General features: G+C 35.5%; 3 protein-coding genes across 6 annotated transcripts in view; all 3 read right to left on the reverse strand.

The window, feature by feature from the left end:
* Positions 1-115: 115 nt before the first annotated feature.
* LOC111442320 lies at positions 116-7,017 on the reverse strand. The gene is made up of 15 exons (XM_023079680.1): positions 6,779-7,017; positions 6,091-6,510; positions 5,737-5,830; positions 5,167-5,353; positions 4,820-5,075; positions 4,291-4,506; positions 4,124-4,210; positions 3,748-3,882; positions 3,313-3,426; positions 2,863-3,110; positions 2,682-2,762; positions 2,339-2,570; positions 1,958-2,056; positions 1,680-1,865; positions 116-485 (listed from the first exon to the last, which is right to left on the reverse strand). Exons 2-15 carry the CDS (start codon positions 6,427-6,429, stop codon positions 387-389), a joined length of 2,373 nt encoding a protein of 790 aa, XP_022935448.1. The 5' UTR covers positions 6,430-6,510; positions 6,779-7,017; the 3' UTR covers positions 116-386.
* Positions 7,018-8,376: 1,359 nt separating this feature from the next.
* On the reverse strand, positions 8,377-15,365 carry LOC111442191 (1-acyl-sn-glycerol-3-phosphate acyltransferase 2-like). Its single transcript, XM_023079486.1, has 11 exons — positions 15,015-15,365; positions 14,265-14,387; positions 13,729-13,768; positions 13,526-13,599; positions 13,260-13,319; positions 12,988-13,065; positions 12,702-12,860; positions 10,434-10,559; positions 9,915-10,007; positions 9,467-9,553; positions 8,377-8,965 (listed from the first exon to the last, which is right to left on the reverse strand). The coding sequence occupies exons 1-11, from the start codon at positions 15,093-15,095 to the stop codon at positions 8,717-8,719; spliced, it is 1,170 nt and encodes a 389-aa protein (XP_022935254.1). The 5' UTR covers positions 15,096-15,365; the 3' UTR covers positions 8,377-8,716.
* Positions 15,366-16,719: 1,354 nt separating this feature from the next.
* The window catches only part of LOC111442300 (protein LST8 homolog), a 5,939-nt gene continuing 5,248 nt past the window's right edge, over positions 16,720-17,410 (reverse strand). For all 4 annotated transcript variants that reach the window (XM_023079650.1, XM_023079649.1, XM_023079648.1 and 1 more), the window contains exon 11: positions 16,720-17,207. In XM_023079650.1, coding sequence (XP_022935418.1) covers positions 17,080-17,207 — 128 coding nt within the window. In that variant the 3' untranslated portion in view covers positions 16,720-17,079. The remainder of the gene's footprint in view (positions 17,208-17,410) is intronic.

Genomic DNA, 17,410 nt, shown 5'->3' on the forward strand with positions numbered 1-17,410 from the left:
ATGTAGTATGAAAATTTAAACTTTTATGCTACTCGGATTCGTATTTATTTATCAAATTTATTATTAATTTAATAAAATATAATATTAAATTTTTTATTTTAAAAAAAAAAATTAATTGATGAACAAATCATATGATATATTATTATTATTGTGTGTGGTTCAACTTTGATTTCAAAATTTAATCATAAGTTTGAGAACAAATCTGGGCTTCCGGGCAGAGTATCAAAGACGATGTTGTTTGTTGTGCAATCGTCTTCTAGATCAAGGACGCCTGGAAGCAAAAGAAATAAGCTGCCATCTTCGCCATGTTCTTTAGTGCCATCATGATGAATGCAGCAGCAGCAGCAGCAACAGATTTGAATGTTGAGTATGTGGGACTAGCTTTTTCAGTTGTTTTCTATTACACATTCCTCCGGTAACCCGAACTCTTTGTTTGACTGAACGTGTCGCCTCCAAGGATCGTTATGCAACTTGTAGTGTAGAACCTGCTCGAGACAACAACAGTTACGTGCCAAATAATGTCAAACTACAGGTTTCCAGATGCTTGCATGATTACACATGATTTCAAACAAAAAAAAAAAACAAAAAAAAAAAAACCGACCGCCAGCAGATATTGTCTTCTTTGGGTTTTCCCTTTCATTGAGTTTCCATTCGAGATTTTTAAAACACATCTGTTAGGGAGAAGTTTTCATACCCCTATAAAGAATGATTCGTTCCCCTCTCCAACCAGTGTGAGATCTCACAAGAAATAAATTTGTATGAGTTTCAACAGAGAAGAGCAGAAGAACTAGTATGGACAAACTATGCTATAATCTTGGTTCATTGGTTCAACGGTTCATCGGTTCAACGGTTCCTTCAGATGGGCAGGGTGGTGATTTAGCATGGAGTTTAACGAGAAGAGATCCGGTCAGAAAGAAGGGGTGGGATTTTCTTTTTCATGTTCAATTCATTTCCTTAGGTTTCCGAGAGACAGAGAGCTATCGAGAAAGTCCCAGGAAGGGGTGTGAGATCCCACATTGAAGGGAAACGAAACATTTCTTATAAGAGTGCGGAAACTTCTCCCTAATAGACGCGTTTTAAGACTTTGAAGCTGATGGAGATACGCAACGGGCCAAAGCGAACAATATCTATTAGTGGTGGGCTTGGGCTATTTCAAATGGTATCAAAGTCAGATACCGAACAGTGTGCTAGCGAGGATGTTGGACTACCAAGGGGTGGATAGTTAGATCCCACATTGGTTGGAGGAGGAAACGAAACATGCCTTATAAGGGCGTGGAAACCTCTTCCTAATACACACGTTTTAGAACCATGAGGCTGACGGCAATACGTAACGGACCAAAGCGGACAAAGCGGTAGACTTGGTGTTCAGAAGTTTTCCCACATCCGGAAGGGAAGGAGAACTTATTCATGGTTTAATGCAAGTTCATTTAGGAAAATAAGCACAATTTTAAAGACTTTCGACTCGGCTTCTTCCTATGGACACCAGATACGAGGTGTGCACATACTCTTTTAGACATCGACTCGCTATATACTCTTTTAGACATCGACTCGCTATATACAGGTGCGAAGGTCCGATTCGTACAAAATACAAGCAGATGGCCTGAAACCACAGGCAAGAATATACCCAACTTCTAACTACTAAAGCTTTTAAGATTTATCAGAAGGAAAAAGTGCATTACCTGGATAACTGTAGCAACAACATCATCATCAATTAATCGAGAATATTCATCTGCCCAATCCTCCTGAAGGCCGTAAACAGCATTCTGTCTCTGAGCTTCCAGCATTACAGCATCACGGTATATGAATCTCTGCCAGAGTTTCCGCACATTTGACAGTTTGAATTCAATTTCTGATTCGTTAAATCCCTATAAAACCGAGATCCGTATGCAAAATTATTCGACATTCCTTCGGTGTATGATACGATTTCATTTACGAGGTTAGATTAAGCATAACTTACCCTAAGAATGCTGATCAAATTTGGGATATCATCTTCTCCTATTCGAACAGCAAAACTCTCGTAGTTGAGCACGTTCTCATATGGAAGGAAAATTCCATCCTGCAAAATACGGAAAAGAAAAGAGTCGTAAAAACGTGGTTGTTCACGTTCTCGTAGTTGGGATGTTCACGGGGTGGAGTGGGGTGAGGAGGGGCAGGGCTGGGCATACCCGTCTTCATCCCTGCCTTATTTAAATCTTCGTCCATGCAAAATTTCTCATTTAATTTCTCAGGATCGGAGCGAGGATTCACCACGGAGAATTCGCTCATTACAACATCTACACTACTAAATAGACCTCAATGTCTGATTCCGAATCAGAAGAAATAGAAGGTGCAGTTTTACCTGAATGATGACAGGAATGCATCCTTGCAAAATACTATCTTCCATACGCCCGCTCCAACCATCACCGGGCATCACGCCACAGAACACAGAATTTGCTAAATCTTCATGGTAATTTTCAGAACGTAATGGGGTAACAATAACATCGTCTGCGTGTTGTTTCCCAAGCTTTCCTTCCTTGTTCGGGCTCGATCCGAACTCTTCCGCTACTTTTTGTCTGATACCCATACTATACCTGGATAATCAAGCTCTTATTAGGTCATTTTTTGGAAAATAGTATCCAATTCTTGAGGGCTCAATCCATAAAGAATCTTTAACAGTAAGTTGCAACTATTATATATCTTACGTGGACTCCGGTCTTCCCTTCATGTAAGCAGGTCCAAGATTTCCGTTGAAGAAGAAGAACGTCTTCCGCTCTGCACGTGGTCTGCAGAATATTGGCTTAAGAATTTAAACGAACTCAACTCTTTTACTGAAGCAACAAAGAAAAGACTTGAGAGATGTTTAGAAGAATCAATGAATTGTACCTAGCCCAAAGTTTTTTGCTCATTCTACTCCCATCAGGACGTTTCCACGCAGGAACCACGAGATCTTTGTCGGGGTCAAAGCAAGGATGATTTCCCCTTTTGCTCGAAGGTATACGATCCCAATTGTCCCCCCAATAAGCTGTGGTTGAATGGTTGTGTTTAGAGTTCGTGTTGCCCCAGTGAACCAACATCATGCTGTTCCATATCTCCTTGGGGGCATAGCAAGCACCTTCGTCCCATGAAAAGAACTGTCTTTAGACATAAAGTTGATATATTAGTATAATACGCATAACCTACCGTTAGAAAAGAAGTTCTATAAGTAGTGATCTTGAATAAGAATCCTACAGCGATAGATAGAATCCCCATATAAAAGTACCACTAGATCGAGCACCAGTGATTTCGTATCCAAGGATCCCTCCCCCCAAACACACACACCCACCAAACACGTACCCATATATGATCTCGTCCAGATGAACGATTCCAGTATGGATACTGCTCAACAATGTGATCATGTGCCTTTCTGTAGAAATCCAGTGTTAGAAAGCTCCTCAAGCCCAAGTGGTCCTGGAAAGTAAATGCAATTTAGGCATCAAACTACTTTTCTCAACTCAATCGATTATCATTACTTAAAGCGTAGTCGACTTGTGACTGTATTTTTCACAGAACAATGCTTATGTGTCTGCTGTATTTCTGTTTCCTACATAAACAGGGCTCGTGAAGAAATCTGTTGGATCGACACCAATAGGCTCTTATCGGAGGTAGATGATTGTCATAATAGTTAGGATTTGAGCAAAATATACAATAGCAGTTCAAAAGACGTACACAGACATATACCACACAGTAATACGCTAAACAGATCTGCAATAAATGGTTGTACATGCCTACCTTCAGACTCAAGTGAGGCGCATCATCAGCCCGAGTTATGATGCATGAATCAAGAACTGGGACAAAGAAAAAATCTGCTTCTTCACCGTTCAAGGTTCGATGTGGACTAGCTAAGATGCTCTCATAGAAAGCCATCTACAAGGAGAAAAGCACAAAATCTTTGTTATAATGTATCCTCGAGGATGACTAGACTAAGCTAAGTTCAAGTATTAAACAACCCATAAATTCAAGAGTTAAAGACAGAATCATGACACCTGATAAGAAAATTAACAATATTAATTGGGAGGAAACGATATTGCAAGGTTTGTACACGACCATTACGTTAACCATATTAACTCACCACTTGACCAAAGAACTTTAACACAAGACGTCATACCTCAGCACCATACAAATCGTCTGTCCACACTGTTGCATTCCTGTGATCGTAGATTCTGTTAACACACTCGAACTTCCAGTGACGCCCCTGCAATACCAAATTAATGTTGCGGTATGAACCGTGCAAAAGGAATGTGACTAGAAATGGAAAATCTATCTCGTCTAGACCTGAAGTAGATGGCTGTTGAAATCTGGAGGCAAATCATAAATATATATCAAGGGCCTTCTTTTATTCACCGTAGGTTTAAGAATAAAATTTTTTTCGGTGATATGCAGATGATCCGGTACATCAATTTGAGCCGGTAGTAGCCATTGAGGCCATTCCCTCACAGATATTTGAACAGATGGAATGCTGCAATCAACTCCATACCAGCCCTTGTTACACTGCAGGACATGCCAGATTTAGCTTCAGCATGAGAAATGACAGATTAAGGTGATGGGTTATAATCCAAAGCTAATGGTCGGGTACTCGGTTATTAATTTGATGATATAACGTTTCAAAAGACTCTTCCTAGATGTTCTTGAAGCGTTATACTTACCCAAATTCGAATAGTTTCATACATTTTTAATGTGATTCACCCCATGTTCCTCATCTAACATAAAAATAGCACAAAAAGAGAAGATAAACGAGGCAAATTCCTACTCCCCCCAACTAAAAAAGACAAAATAATAATAATAATAATACATAAGAAATTACCTGACAAAACCCCCCCATGCAATGCCCATTTCCAGAGCACTGATTGATACAAATGCAAGATACGGGTGTTTCACAGAACCGCCCGAGCAAACAGTCATATTTGCAGTCACATTCCTCTTTAAATTTCACCTTTGAAGCATATGCTTCAGCTGGGTCTACATTGCACCATCCCGGTTTGCTTCCATTTGTGGTGAAAATATTATCCAAATCAGCTTTTGTCCAATCGGTAACTTTAGGAGCATTTGGATCAGAGGGTCTAAAACAGATACCTCGACATCATCAAATCAAGCGAAAAACAAATCATCTAAGAGGATACATTTCAGCTCAAGAATATGGATTATTATTACCTCGTTTGAAAACCACATGCCTCAGCTACTGGACGATTTGGATATTTTGTGCCTTCCCCACAAAAACACATGGCTCGTGTTGTGTCACAATAAGTAGGGCAAATCGAGACAACCCAGGACCCATATGGTTCTCCTTCTGAACCAGGACGGTTGCATTCTAACTTCACTTTCTCAGAGCATCCTTCACCTATTGAAACCGTAGTTGATGTGCAGACAAGAGTAATTTAAAAGACTGCTACAGCATCAAACTCAAAATATAATGAAATAACAGAGCGATTACTAATTTTGTCAGTTTTTCTATTGCCAAATGTGATAACGAGTCAAATTACTGATGGAAGTTCGTTCGAAAGACATATAGTTCAATCAAACTTGAGCCCAAACCAAAATCATCTTCTTCTTTTTGTTTTTAAACGAAAGGATTCAATACATCTTGTGGCACTTAATGTCAATCGTCTGATAGTATACATAAGGAGGAAAGCCTCGAACAGATTTCAACTTGCACTCTCACAGTTTCTCGAGAAAAAATTATGAATATCGATGAAATAGAGAAACAGCCGTTAAAAAACTAACCACTGTATCCATGAAAGCACCGACATTGCCCAAATTCATGGTTACAAACACCTTGCCCACTACAGTCATTTTTGCAACCACTGCCACCTACTAACTGCCAGAAGAGATCGAGTTCGTTATAAAGAGATCAATGTCACGCAGCAGAAGTTAAACGAAAAGCTTTCAATAAAAATCTCTAAAGAAACTTAGTTATATGGAAAGAGTTTAAGAGAAAAATGAAGAAATTTGAGTCTACACTTATTGCCTATCATCCGTGATTGAAAATAATATCAAATCGAACAATGAAACGAAACCAACTCTTACGCAAGCTATAGGGTGAATTACAGAGAGAAATGTTTCTGAATTTCTCACTACCTCAACAATCTGGAGTTCCTTAGCATTGGCATCACAACCAGAAAGCCACCGCCCGATATGAGACTTCCACGGTGCACCATGATAAACAACTGCGTCGTGAGAATCAGGAGGAAACTTACGATTCAAATCGATCGCTGGACCTGGATCTTGTTTGACATGGTTGTTATAGGTTTCAGTAGACGAATTAACAGCGAAACCAGAGTTCGGAAATCGCCTTAAGTTATCCAAAGAAGGCACCAAAGGAAAGAAGAACAAATGAACCACTGTAACCAGTGCAATTATAGAAGCAATTGAGGCCCCAAGAGACCATGAGCAATTCAATTTCTGAGCAAAAGCCATGATCTCAGACTCCTAACAGTGTCTGTATAATTTACATCAAACCAAAACAACCTTTCCTCCCTCAATCGAGTTCCCAACAACCTAAAAAGATAAGAACAACCAGCAAAAACAGGATTAAACCCACATTCCAAATTCCAACGCCAAGAACTTCAAAATAAACATCAAAATCTGAGTTCTACCATGAAAAGAAACCCCACACAAGCCATAAAAATCAAGACCCAACAAATGAAATACAACAACAATCCTTCACAACCCTAGATATCAATTCTTCACAATCACCAGAAAAAGTTGACCAGAATATACCACAGATTTCAGGGAATGAATGAGAATAGGAACAAAGAACAAGTACCCGAAGCAGGGGGGGGCTGAATTAGAAGAAGCCAATAAGAACAATTCAACGACAGATCGCGATTTCCATGGAGACAGAGTAGCAATTAAATAACATCGTGCGATTCCGGGCTTTTGCTGGCAAACCCAGATACAAGAACAGAATCATTATATAAAAAATTGAGGAAATTAATATATAGAAATTCTGACAAACAAAGAAGAAACCGCCAAACTCCAGAGGGTGTCGCTAAAGACGAAAGTTTGAATAGCATTAAAGACGGAGACGGTAAAATATTGGTCTTACGGAATTGTTTTTTAATTTTTAATTTTTAATTTTTTTTTATTGAGTTGAAATTCAATGGAATCGTAAGGCCGTTGACCTTTGGACAGTTGGATTTGTCGTTTAGTGGGGATGGTGTGTAATGCGTGAGGATTTATTTCGTAAACAATTTGTTTTTATCAAAATGCTAATAAATATATTATTTTATGAAATCAATTAATTTATGTTAAATTATGGTATTATTAATAAAAAAAGTATTAATTAATTTCTAATAGTTTATTTTTACGTCTCTAAATCTATCTTAGGTAAAATTAAATTAGTGTCTAAATTATAAAACAAAAATATTGAAATTATATGTCAAATAACTAAGTTTGTATTGGCGTTTAAAATATTAAAATTATATTAATGGTTTAATTGGATTTTTTTTAATAGAATGGTTAGTTGTTGAATTTAATTTTTTTTAAAAAAATCATGATTATGGTATAACTTTACTCGGGACAAAAAATAAGAAAATTATAAGTAATTTCATAGGTCAAAGAAAATTATTTCTCAATTTGAAAAATAAAAATAAATAAATATTCATAATTGGTTTTATTTCATTTTATTGTTTAATATGTAATAAGGTTTAGTATTTACTATTTTATGTTATTGATTAAATGTGGGTTTTTTAATTTCATTAAATATGAAAAATATTTATGACTTTTACTAATTTGTTATAATTACGTTTTTTATTTTTATTTTTTATTATTATTGTCATTTATTTCCCTATGACTATGTTTCAATTTGACAGATATATTAATGTGTAGATAGGAAATTTTATTTATTTTATGTTTATATGATAATCTTATGGTTGACTTTTATGTAATAAAATAATTATGAGTAGTTATTATGGATCTAATTAAACTTAATTAGTTAAACAAATATTACTTGATCTCATTTATTTAGTTTATAGTATTATTTAAAAAATGTGATTATTTTTTTGTCAACTTTTTTCTTTACATGTATTATCATTGTTATTTTAATATCTAAATCTCTGACTTATTAAATGAAAGTACATGTCTTAATTAATTACGTGATTGGTATAATTTTATTTTAAAATAACAAAAAAATAAATAGATGGGCAAAAAGGTAAACTAACACCCTCTATTATTTATCCTAAAACATGTTCTCAATTTAAGGGGTATTAAATTGCTCATGTAGACTGCTCCCTCTATTTCATTCAATTATCACACTAGGTCTAATCACCAAAGGCTATTACCACATGGATGGTGTTAACAAAATTTGAAATTTAAGGCCTAGAATTTAAAAAGAGATTAAAAAAAAAAATCTATACTACGTAGTAACTGTCAAAATCAAGCTATTGTTTCTTTAAACAAAAGAATTGAATGACAAATTGGTGCCTGCAAAATACACGATGCTATGGAGACAGAGAGTTTAATCTGAGAAGGGAAAAGAGTTGACATACAATACAGTGACAGTAGATACGGGTATAAGTTCATAAAACCTACGACTGCAGATAAACAAGCAATCGTGTAAAAGATATATATATATATATATATAGATATATATAGATATATATATATATATATAGATATATATAGATATAGATATAGATATATAGATATATAGATATATATATATCAAGGTTTTGAGCAAATGTGAGCTCTCTGTCTATAGAGCCTAGTTCTGCTTTGGCTGCTGTCGTCTGGGGTTGAGTGGTTCGCCGGTGGTCTTAGGCTTAGCGGGGGTGACCTTTGCAGGAGTCGACCGCTCGGACTGGGAGAAACGTATGAGGATCTGCATGAGGACTGTAACAATGGCGAGGCAAGATGCTGAGAATGTACGACCTTTCCATGAAGATAATAAGGCAGAGCCTTGAAGAAGCTTGAGGGACCCCAAGATGAGCAGACATGTCCACGAAATTGTTACCTGCTCAAGGTGAAGAAAAAAAATGAAAATGAAACATTTAAACAAGTCCTGCGAGAGAATGATTGAGAGAGAGATAAAATTGGGATTTTTTTCCCACGAACATTGCATTTTTATCTCTATCCTCAGTTCTTACAACGTTTAGTTTCATCAAATTGAACCAGTTTATAATATCTATAGGGTAAGATTTCTCATGAACAAATGGACAAGTCAGCAGAAAATATAGCTAACAACAAAATCAATCAAACAAAAGGGCCTAAAACTCAGCAATGAGATATCCAAAACCAACTTTAATGACCAGAAAACACAGAGAAACCACCTTGCCCAGCCACAACATATGTTTATAATTAGTCACAAATCTTTCTAAAAAGTAGTAAACTTAAGTAACAAGGGCTATAAATTTCATTAATTATTCAAATTTAAGGTTAAATTTTGATATAATCAGAAGTTCCCATAGAATATAGAGTTCTCTCTCTTTATTTAGGAGAAAAACAAGGAGCTTACCAAGAGGGACTTGATTGGCCGACCAAGGTCCTGTAATTCTTCATTGTTAAAGGCGTCTTCTGCTACATGCTTGTCCATCAGTGCATCCTGGAATGCAAGAACCAAGAAGGTAAGGCAATTGATTGATAACTTTTAACCTATGGGTAATAGCCTGCAAAATCAGATTGTTTTGATCTTCATCTCATAAGATTTCGTTTTAGTTTTCTGTTTTCGAAAATTATACTGGTTTACTTGCAATTTCTTTACAACGGTTTTTCAATCGTATCAAGGAAACATTTGAATTCTTCAAATTCCAAAAATAAAAACAAGTTTTTGGAAACTACTTATTTAGTCAAAAGTTGACTTGGATTTTGAAAATATTTGTAAGAAAAGATGTATATACCAAAACAAATGTGAATTAATTTTCACAAACCAAGTAGTTACCAAACAAGACCTTAATATTTTGTACCTTTGCCACAAACATGTCTCTACACCATTGAGCAATGGCATCCTCTGTCTCAGGCAATTCCTTCATTGAATGTCGCTTAATGTGCACATGTACCTACAAGAGCAGATAGATTGTGGCATTGTTATCAGAACAAGGCCAACCCACGATGGTTCCATTTATTGTATAATTTTGTAATTGTAGAACTATAATTAGAATACAAAAATTTCAATAAAAAAAAAAAATTATATTATAGGATATTTTTTAAATACTGCCAATTATTTTCCAATTTTAAAAACATGGGCAACGCCTCTGTGAATGCTACCTAGTAAATGCCAAAAGAAAATTCTAACGAACTATAACCGAAGGATTGTCTAATGAGAGGATGACCACCATGAACCAAAAAGAGTCGGATAATTACGTTGAGGAGAAGCATTGCGTAGTGATTGGCCAGCAAGGTTATTCACTTTGCTACAAGGACATCAATATGTTTCTCGAACAAAAATTATACAAAAAAAGACACTTTAGGCAAAGGTAATTTACCACAGAAGGCTGCCCCTTGAAGAGTCTGAGCATTGTTGGTGGAGGTGAGCTTTTGGGAATAGCTACTGTTACATCATAAATTGCTGGAACAAACGAGCGCATATGACCAACAGCTGACACAAATCCCTGAAAGCAACAGAGTAACAAGCCAATTCACAGGTGGGTAAATATAGCTCCGCACATGCCAGGTGAATAAATGGAACTAAGATTAAAAAAAAAAATCTGTAATCAAATAAGACTTGCACCAACTACGCAATGATTTAGGATGAGTAATGAGAAGACAGCAACTAATGGAAAAGTTCTCATTTCCCACTACCCAAACCTTTGCCCTTCCTTAAAAGACAAGAAGTTGACATAATGTTGAAATAATGTACGAAGGCGAGAATCATAGAGCAAAAACACAATCACGTTAACAAATAAAAAGCTCAGAATCCTAGGCGGATGGCCCTGACATGCTGTGGTCAGTAACCTATTTAATAGTCTATAGATTATCCCCAAACCTTGATGTTGCCTCAAGTCTATTTCATAATACAGTCAACACAAACTAATAATGAAAAGTATTTGAAATCCAAAGAAAAAATAAACAGAATTCTACATAAATGAGAACAAATAATACATAAAATTTCAAAAAAATTTTATTCATAGTTAGATAATCTTGAATTGCAAAAAGGATAAATCGTTGTAATACTTGAGGATAATGATAGAACTTCAACAACGTCACGTACACATAATTGACAAATTATATCAGCGATAGATGTCTCTTAAGCATTGAGAGATCTGGCGATCACCCAACATGTGTCAAAAGATAACAAATCTCCGTTTATCCTGTCTAAATTAGGATATTAAAAGTTGTGAGATAGTAACTAAGAACTAAGTGATCTTTAAGCATGTTTGTAAAAATAAACAATATAAGCCGTTCTTACAAGAAGACCTGCATGCTAACATCTTTTGAAACAATACTTGCATTTCCGAAACATATAAGCCAGAAAAGAAGAAGTTTAACACAATTTTGGAAGAATTTCTACCTCAACCACATTTATGGTGCAAGTAAAATTTACTTTCTTCAAAGTTAGGTGGAAGGAAAAGCACTTTATCATGAATACGTATAGATATAATATAAGCATCGACATACAAACACTAAAGCCATAAAATATTAAAACCACAAAGTCACACCATTCAAGACATATGTCACGGAAATAAAATCCAAAAGCATGTGCTCATTAGAAAAATTGACTGATCTACTTGGAAAAAGGAGCACCAAAATAAAAGTAAGAAGGTTTACTCCACATGAAATGTAGAGAAGGGTAATCCTTACAAAAGCCAAAACACAAAGAAGAAACCCAAAATACAGAAACCCCAAAAAAGACACGTCTCTAATTTCCTTTAACAGAACTGAACTTTTAAATCGTTATCTTCCTCTAAAAAAATGTCTAATTAAACAGTTGACCGGTAAGAACTAAAAATGGGGATAAGGTTAATATGATATGGAGATGCAGATACATGACATGAACCTAATGCAGACACATTTTTAATTGTATTTTTCTAAAATATATTTGCATCCCCTTAAACATTGACAATTTTCTTTCCTAACATTTGCAGTTCAGATAATGATAATTGCATCTAAAATGAAGCAAGAGATGAGAGACTGAAGAGACCAATTAGCATTTGAATAGCTATGGCGTACTTTTCAAATGAAATGGTATATTTCTCTAAAAACCATAAGATGATGTCAAAACTCATATCTTATAACAGAAGTTACATAGGGAATTCAAAGCGAAACAGACATGTATTTAATGGTTTAATGTCTAATAAGAAAAAATGTCACAGGCTGATACAAATTTACAATTATACATGCAGAAAAAATAAGCCTGATTATTCTAATTCAAAGTCTACTACAATGACTGTTTTTTATTATGTTCACGTCACTTTCAAAGTTTATAAAAGATCTCAAACTCTATATTCTGAGTGTCTGACAAATATTGAAGTGCCATGGTGTGTTAATGTGTGTGCGTTAATACGTTCAGATACAGACACATTACTCAAATCAAAGTGTTTAGTACACAATATTTAAAAGAACAGAAAGAGACACGGGAGGGGAGAGGGGGGGCTAAAGAAAAGAACTGAGTAGATTTTTGGTATCATTTGTTTGCAACCGTATTTCTTTTGCAGGTGTAGAGGAGTTCAAAAAAGGGGCATAAACAATTAAAAAAGTGTCTAAACATGGTAAGAACGAAAATTTCATGAAAGTTATTTTCAATAAACTCTAACCTTTGTACGTGGAATCAAAACATTTCTAGGAACAGGTAATCCATTTGCAACTGCATACTCTTTAGCTGCCAGAAGTTTTGCCTCAGTAAATCGAGTCCCTTCTACAAAAAGTGCCAACCAAAAAGGCAAAGGGAAGTCCTTCAACCGTAAAAGGCCTGACTGCAGACACAATAACATGAGCCTCAAATGAAATCATGTTAAGTACAGAAAAAAACTCATGGTAAAATTGAAAAGATCCAATGCGTAGTGAACAACTCCTGTATAAAATACAGCATGATTGCCTTGCCTTTAATGTAATTTCATCCTTGGCCCAGCTTCTTTCGAGAAAAAGATACTCCGAAAACCACATTGACCAACCTAAAACCTGCCAGAATAGAACTCTACATGATATATTCTTCCCTCTAAAACTTAGACAACTTTAGTCAGCTGAGTACTAGGAGAAATTTAGCATTAGGAACAAGTCTGCAACTGAAAATTAAAAAATTAACTTCAAAATTTGATTAAAAAATAATAACAATCTCATGAATGCTAAAAGAAGAATCAGAAAAACTAACGTACTGGCAGAAACTTTGATGACTTCTTCATTACAGCTAGCGTGCTGCCAAGACATCCAGATCTCTACCAAATGTATATTATTAGTAGGGAGATAACATAAAACTAACAAGAAAATGGCATTAAACACACTGATTTTATGCTCTGATAGAAACATATAACATGTAACAGGTATAGATGCCAGATAATGTAAAAAGATGCACCTACAAATACGTGTGTAACACTTAGTGAAGTTGAACTATCCTTGATAAAGAAACTAAAGAAATAGGCACCTGAGCTAGAATCCATCCAACAAGCCAATCGATATCACTTCTGTGGTTAGAAACAACAAGTGCATGCTCTTTACCTGGAAAAGTTCATAACTTACGCGGTCAGTTGAGACATTTTGCAGATTTTTCAAAAGAGATATAAATTTACAGTCAATACAAAGATATGCAGCAGGCACGATGCAAAAAGTGCAAAATTGTACGCTTACCCATTAGTTTAAGGGTTTCACGATCTGCGTACACTTTAATCTGCGTTGAGAATGGTTCCACAAATTGAGCTTTCATTAGTCCAACCAAGAACCGAAAAAACAGGTACTAGGCCATTTGATATGGATTCGGTGAAGATTTACAAGACAATTTAATCATTTAGTGGTTTTATTAATAAAAACATTAGAAGAAAAACAAATTGACACGCATTTAAACTCAAGTAGCGAACTGATGCTTGATAAACTAATGCTACATTCTTCAGCCTAAAACGGTAATTCTGTTAAGCAAGTAAAAAAAAAAAAAAAAAAGTAAAAAGTAAAAAGTAAAGCATAAAATCATCATTTTAAATGGGGGAGGATTGTCAGATGGGGTAGCCTTTCATTTCTCCTCCATAGCATCAGAATATAGTAAAGCGCAAAAAAACAATGGGATGAAAAAATTTAGTCATTGAAATTCAGGATGGAGGAAATACAATACAGCAACAACAATACCTCCATAACTACTAAAATGACATAATATGGGGATCAAAATGATGCACCTTAACACCTGCCCACCAATCAACTAGCCAAACAAGCTCCAACCACAATAGCTCTGCCACCAATCTATTAATCCTTCTGTATCCATTTTTTGTTAGCGGCCTTATAAGGACAAAGGATGTTGCCTGAAACAAGGGAGCGGAGATTGGAGAGAACAATCAACACACACTTTTAAAGAAGATGAGGTGAGAGCGCAAACAACAAATACTAGAATAGCACAGTATAATCAAAATGGCTGCATAGAAGATAAACCACGTTCGTTAAAGCTCATCAGCCGACTCACTGGTTACAACCGACGCATTGTATTTAACTAAGGCACCTGGATCATCTTACCACATTTTGTTAGAAAGAACAAGCAACGAAGAATATTCATTAAAATAATCTGTAAATAAAAACAATAATAAGTTCAAACATTGCAAACGAGAAGGGAGAAAAACAGAATCTAAGCTAAATCTACAGGTTACCTTGGCGCAACCAGACGACTAATCCAAGTAAAAGTGGAAGAAGCATGCATTAACACAATAGAAACACACCGCTAAATTGGTTTAAGCAACTTACCCTAACGATTATAGTCTCCACTACTCACCTCAACCACACACACACTAAGAACGCAAACAATAACAAAATCCAGGCACTGGAGAAACCAACAGTAATGAAATCAAAGCTCGAATAACACCGAGAAGCTTCAAAAGATCCAAATCGACAAAGAAAGAAGAACCCGCACAGATCGAGCAGAAGCAGCCGCACAATACCTGAATGAGATTGACAACGAGGCCAGAAACGAAGAAGAGGACGCCCAATGGCAGGATCACCAGGGCCGCTGGAATCGCCATAGCAACAACAAGCAGGCAAGCTCCACCACCACTTCAGACTCTTACAGAAATGAGAGGGAGAAGAAAAAGACAAACAAATTGGAAAGATTAAGAAACGAGGAAGCTAATTTGTGATCAAATGGAATGATTACAGCAAAACAATGGCGGGATGAGGAGATTTTCGGGTGGGAAACAGTGAAGAAAGTGATTGAGAGAAGGAAGATGAAGCGAATGAAAGAGAAATTAGGCAAACGCCCATCGCATCACGTTGATCTCATCGACTATGGGAATATCGAAGACAGATAGCCAATTAAAAGTGTGTTTGTTAAAATAATACCTCTTGTCTTAATTTTAATTTAATTTTATCCTAATTTTTTTACTTCACTTGCTTTTAATAAACTTTAAACTAATTTTTACACGTTGAATTTATTTTTTTCAAACAAATTTAATAAATATCAATAATTCGTTTAAATATACTTTAATAAGTAAAACCACTTCTAAACATAAATTAATAACTAAAACGTTAAACTTCACGTTTGTTTTTAGTCAGTTTTCAAGTATATATATATTCGTATTTTATATGATATATAATTTAAATACATATTAATAACGTAATTTTAATATTATTTTTATTATATTAAGATTTCATTGAGAATTATTTTTAACTATTTTGAAAATGAAAGTTATTGGGATAAATATTTCATTTGACTGAGATTTTGTTTTTTTTTAATTAATATTATTTTTCTTAAATCTTTTAATTAAAGCATTACAATTACAATGTTCAACGGTTTTTATTTGTGAAGCGATACCAATAACATTCATACCATGCTACATACGTATGGAGTGGAAGCTGCTAGGGAAACCATAATAAGAGATTCGAAATATTTTTAATTCATATGGGATATCTGTCAACATTCGACATCTAACTCTCATTGCTGAACCAATGAATTGAGTAGGAGGCATAGCCAATTCGGTATCTCCGTTCGAGACAGCATTTGAAGTTCATTGTTTTGTCTTGGTTTGCCAGTGAAGATGGATACCGATACCTTTGATTTGATGCAGAAAGTCGAAGTTTGATAAGTGGAAACTTTTGGCATCATTTCTATTACAGTAGGAGAGAGTGAGTAGGGATGTATTTACCTATGTTTAATTGTAAAATATTTATGGATGATAGATATGCAAGGACCATGATTCCATGTAGTACTTTTAATCCGTGTCTCAGTCCTAATGTGGTTGATCATCCTCTCGGATCAAGACAAAATTCACATGTTTTTAGAGGTCGTACATAATCCATCCAACCATTGAGGCTCAAAATGACAAGCACTTTTCATTGAGCAAGCTTAATGCTATCTTGAACAGTCAACCGACTCTTGCTCATCCGACATAATCGTACGAGCTCACAATTCACCCAACACGATCATCAGTGGTGAACAAGAATTGAAGATCAGATGCAGGATAGGTGCACCTCTCGCCCAGTGGGAAGTAATGAGTCCCAGTTCCTAGTAAATCAATTTAGACTCACCATTAACATTCTGTCTTAGAATTGTTAATGCCTATCTTTCACAAGTGTATAAGACTTCTTTAATTGCTAGATAGTCTGAGTGTGTCCATCGGAGAAATCAACTGATGATATACAAACCACCAGAGTTTCATTCTTTTGGCACATCTGATACCATCTTGTTAAATCTCCTAATAGTATACAAACCACTAGAGTTTTGTTTCCAAGTTTTTGAACCATGTTTAATTGAAGCTCTGTCCCTAAATTGAAATAAATAACACTGGAATGTCACTCACTTGGAAGCACAAAGAGATGATCAGGCAGGTTGATTCAAGATCAGAACACAGTTGGAGAGAATCGACAAATTATTTAGCCACTAATGCCTAAGAATGTATTGCTTGGTTCATAAATATGCATTACTTTCTGGAAGCCCTCAACCCAATATCTTGAGTTATAAATGATGGGGAAAGAAGTGGCAGCACACCGCTCACTATGAACAATCCAGTTTCAACTAGAGGAGGGTTCAGCTCCATCGTGTAGGGCACAACAAATAGTTGCTTTATGATGACCTTGATAAACCTTCATCTCTTTGCCAGTTGACATGGACCAGAGTCTTGCAGTAGTATCGGAAGAGGCTGCATTCACAAGCATCCCATGTTACTTTCAAAACATACAGGAAAGGCTTAACGGATACTTCAATGTTTACGGCGAACGCCAAAATAGAAATAATTGACTAAAACGAATAACGTTCTAATTGCGATTCTTGTAGTTAGAGCCAATTTCCTCTCAAAATATGGATATCCACACCTTTTTTTTTTTTTTTTTTTTTTTTTTTTTT

The sequence above is a fragment of the Cucurbita moschata genome, unplaced genomic scaffold (assembly GCF_002738365.1).
Source record: "Cucurbita moschata cultivar Rifu unplaced genomic scaffold, Cmos_1.0 Cmo_Scf00004, whole genome shotgun sequence".
Classification (NCBI taxonomy): domain Eukaryota; kingdom Viridiplantae; phylum Streptophyta; class Magnoliopsida; order Cucurbitales; family Cucurbitaceae; genus Cucurbita; species Cucurbita moschata.

What these genes read in the sequence shown, in the direction of transcription:
- LOC111442320 (XM_023079680.1), bottom strand. Translation starts at nt 6,429, where the DNA reads ATGGCTTTTGCTCAGAAATTGAATTGCTCATGGTCTCTTGGGGCCTCA. An exon ending in GCATGTGGTTTTCAAACGAG is followed by an intron (nt 5,076 to 5,166) that starts GTAATAATAATC and finishes TATCTGTTTTAG; the next exon opens with ACCCTCTGATCCAAATGCTC. An exon ending in AGCAAAAAACTTTGGGCTAG is followed by an intron (nt 2,763 to 2,862) that starts GTACAATTCATT and finishes AATATTCTGCAG; the next exon opens with ACCACGTGCAGAGCGGAAGA.
- LOC111442191 (XM_023079486.1), bottom strand. Translation starts at nt 15,095, where the DNA reads ATGGCGATTCCAGCGGCCCTGGTGATCCTGCCATTGGGCGTCCTCTTC. An exon ending in TGAAACCCTTAAACTAATGG is followed by an intron (nt 13,600 to 13,728) that starts GTAAGCGTACAA and finishes GAACTTTTCCAG; the next exon opens with GTAAAGAGCATGCACTTGTT. An exon ending in AGTCATCAAAGTTTCTGCCA is followed by an intron (nt 13,066 to 13,259) that starts GTACGTTAGTTT and finishes CTATTCTGGCAG; the next exon opens with GTTTTAGGTTGGTCAATGTG.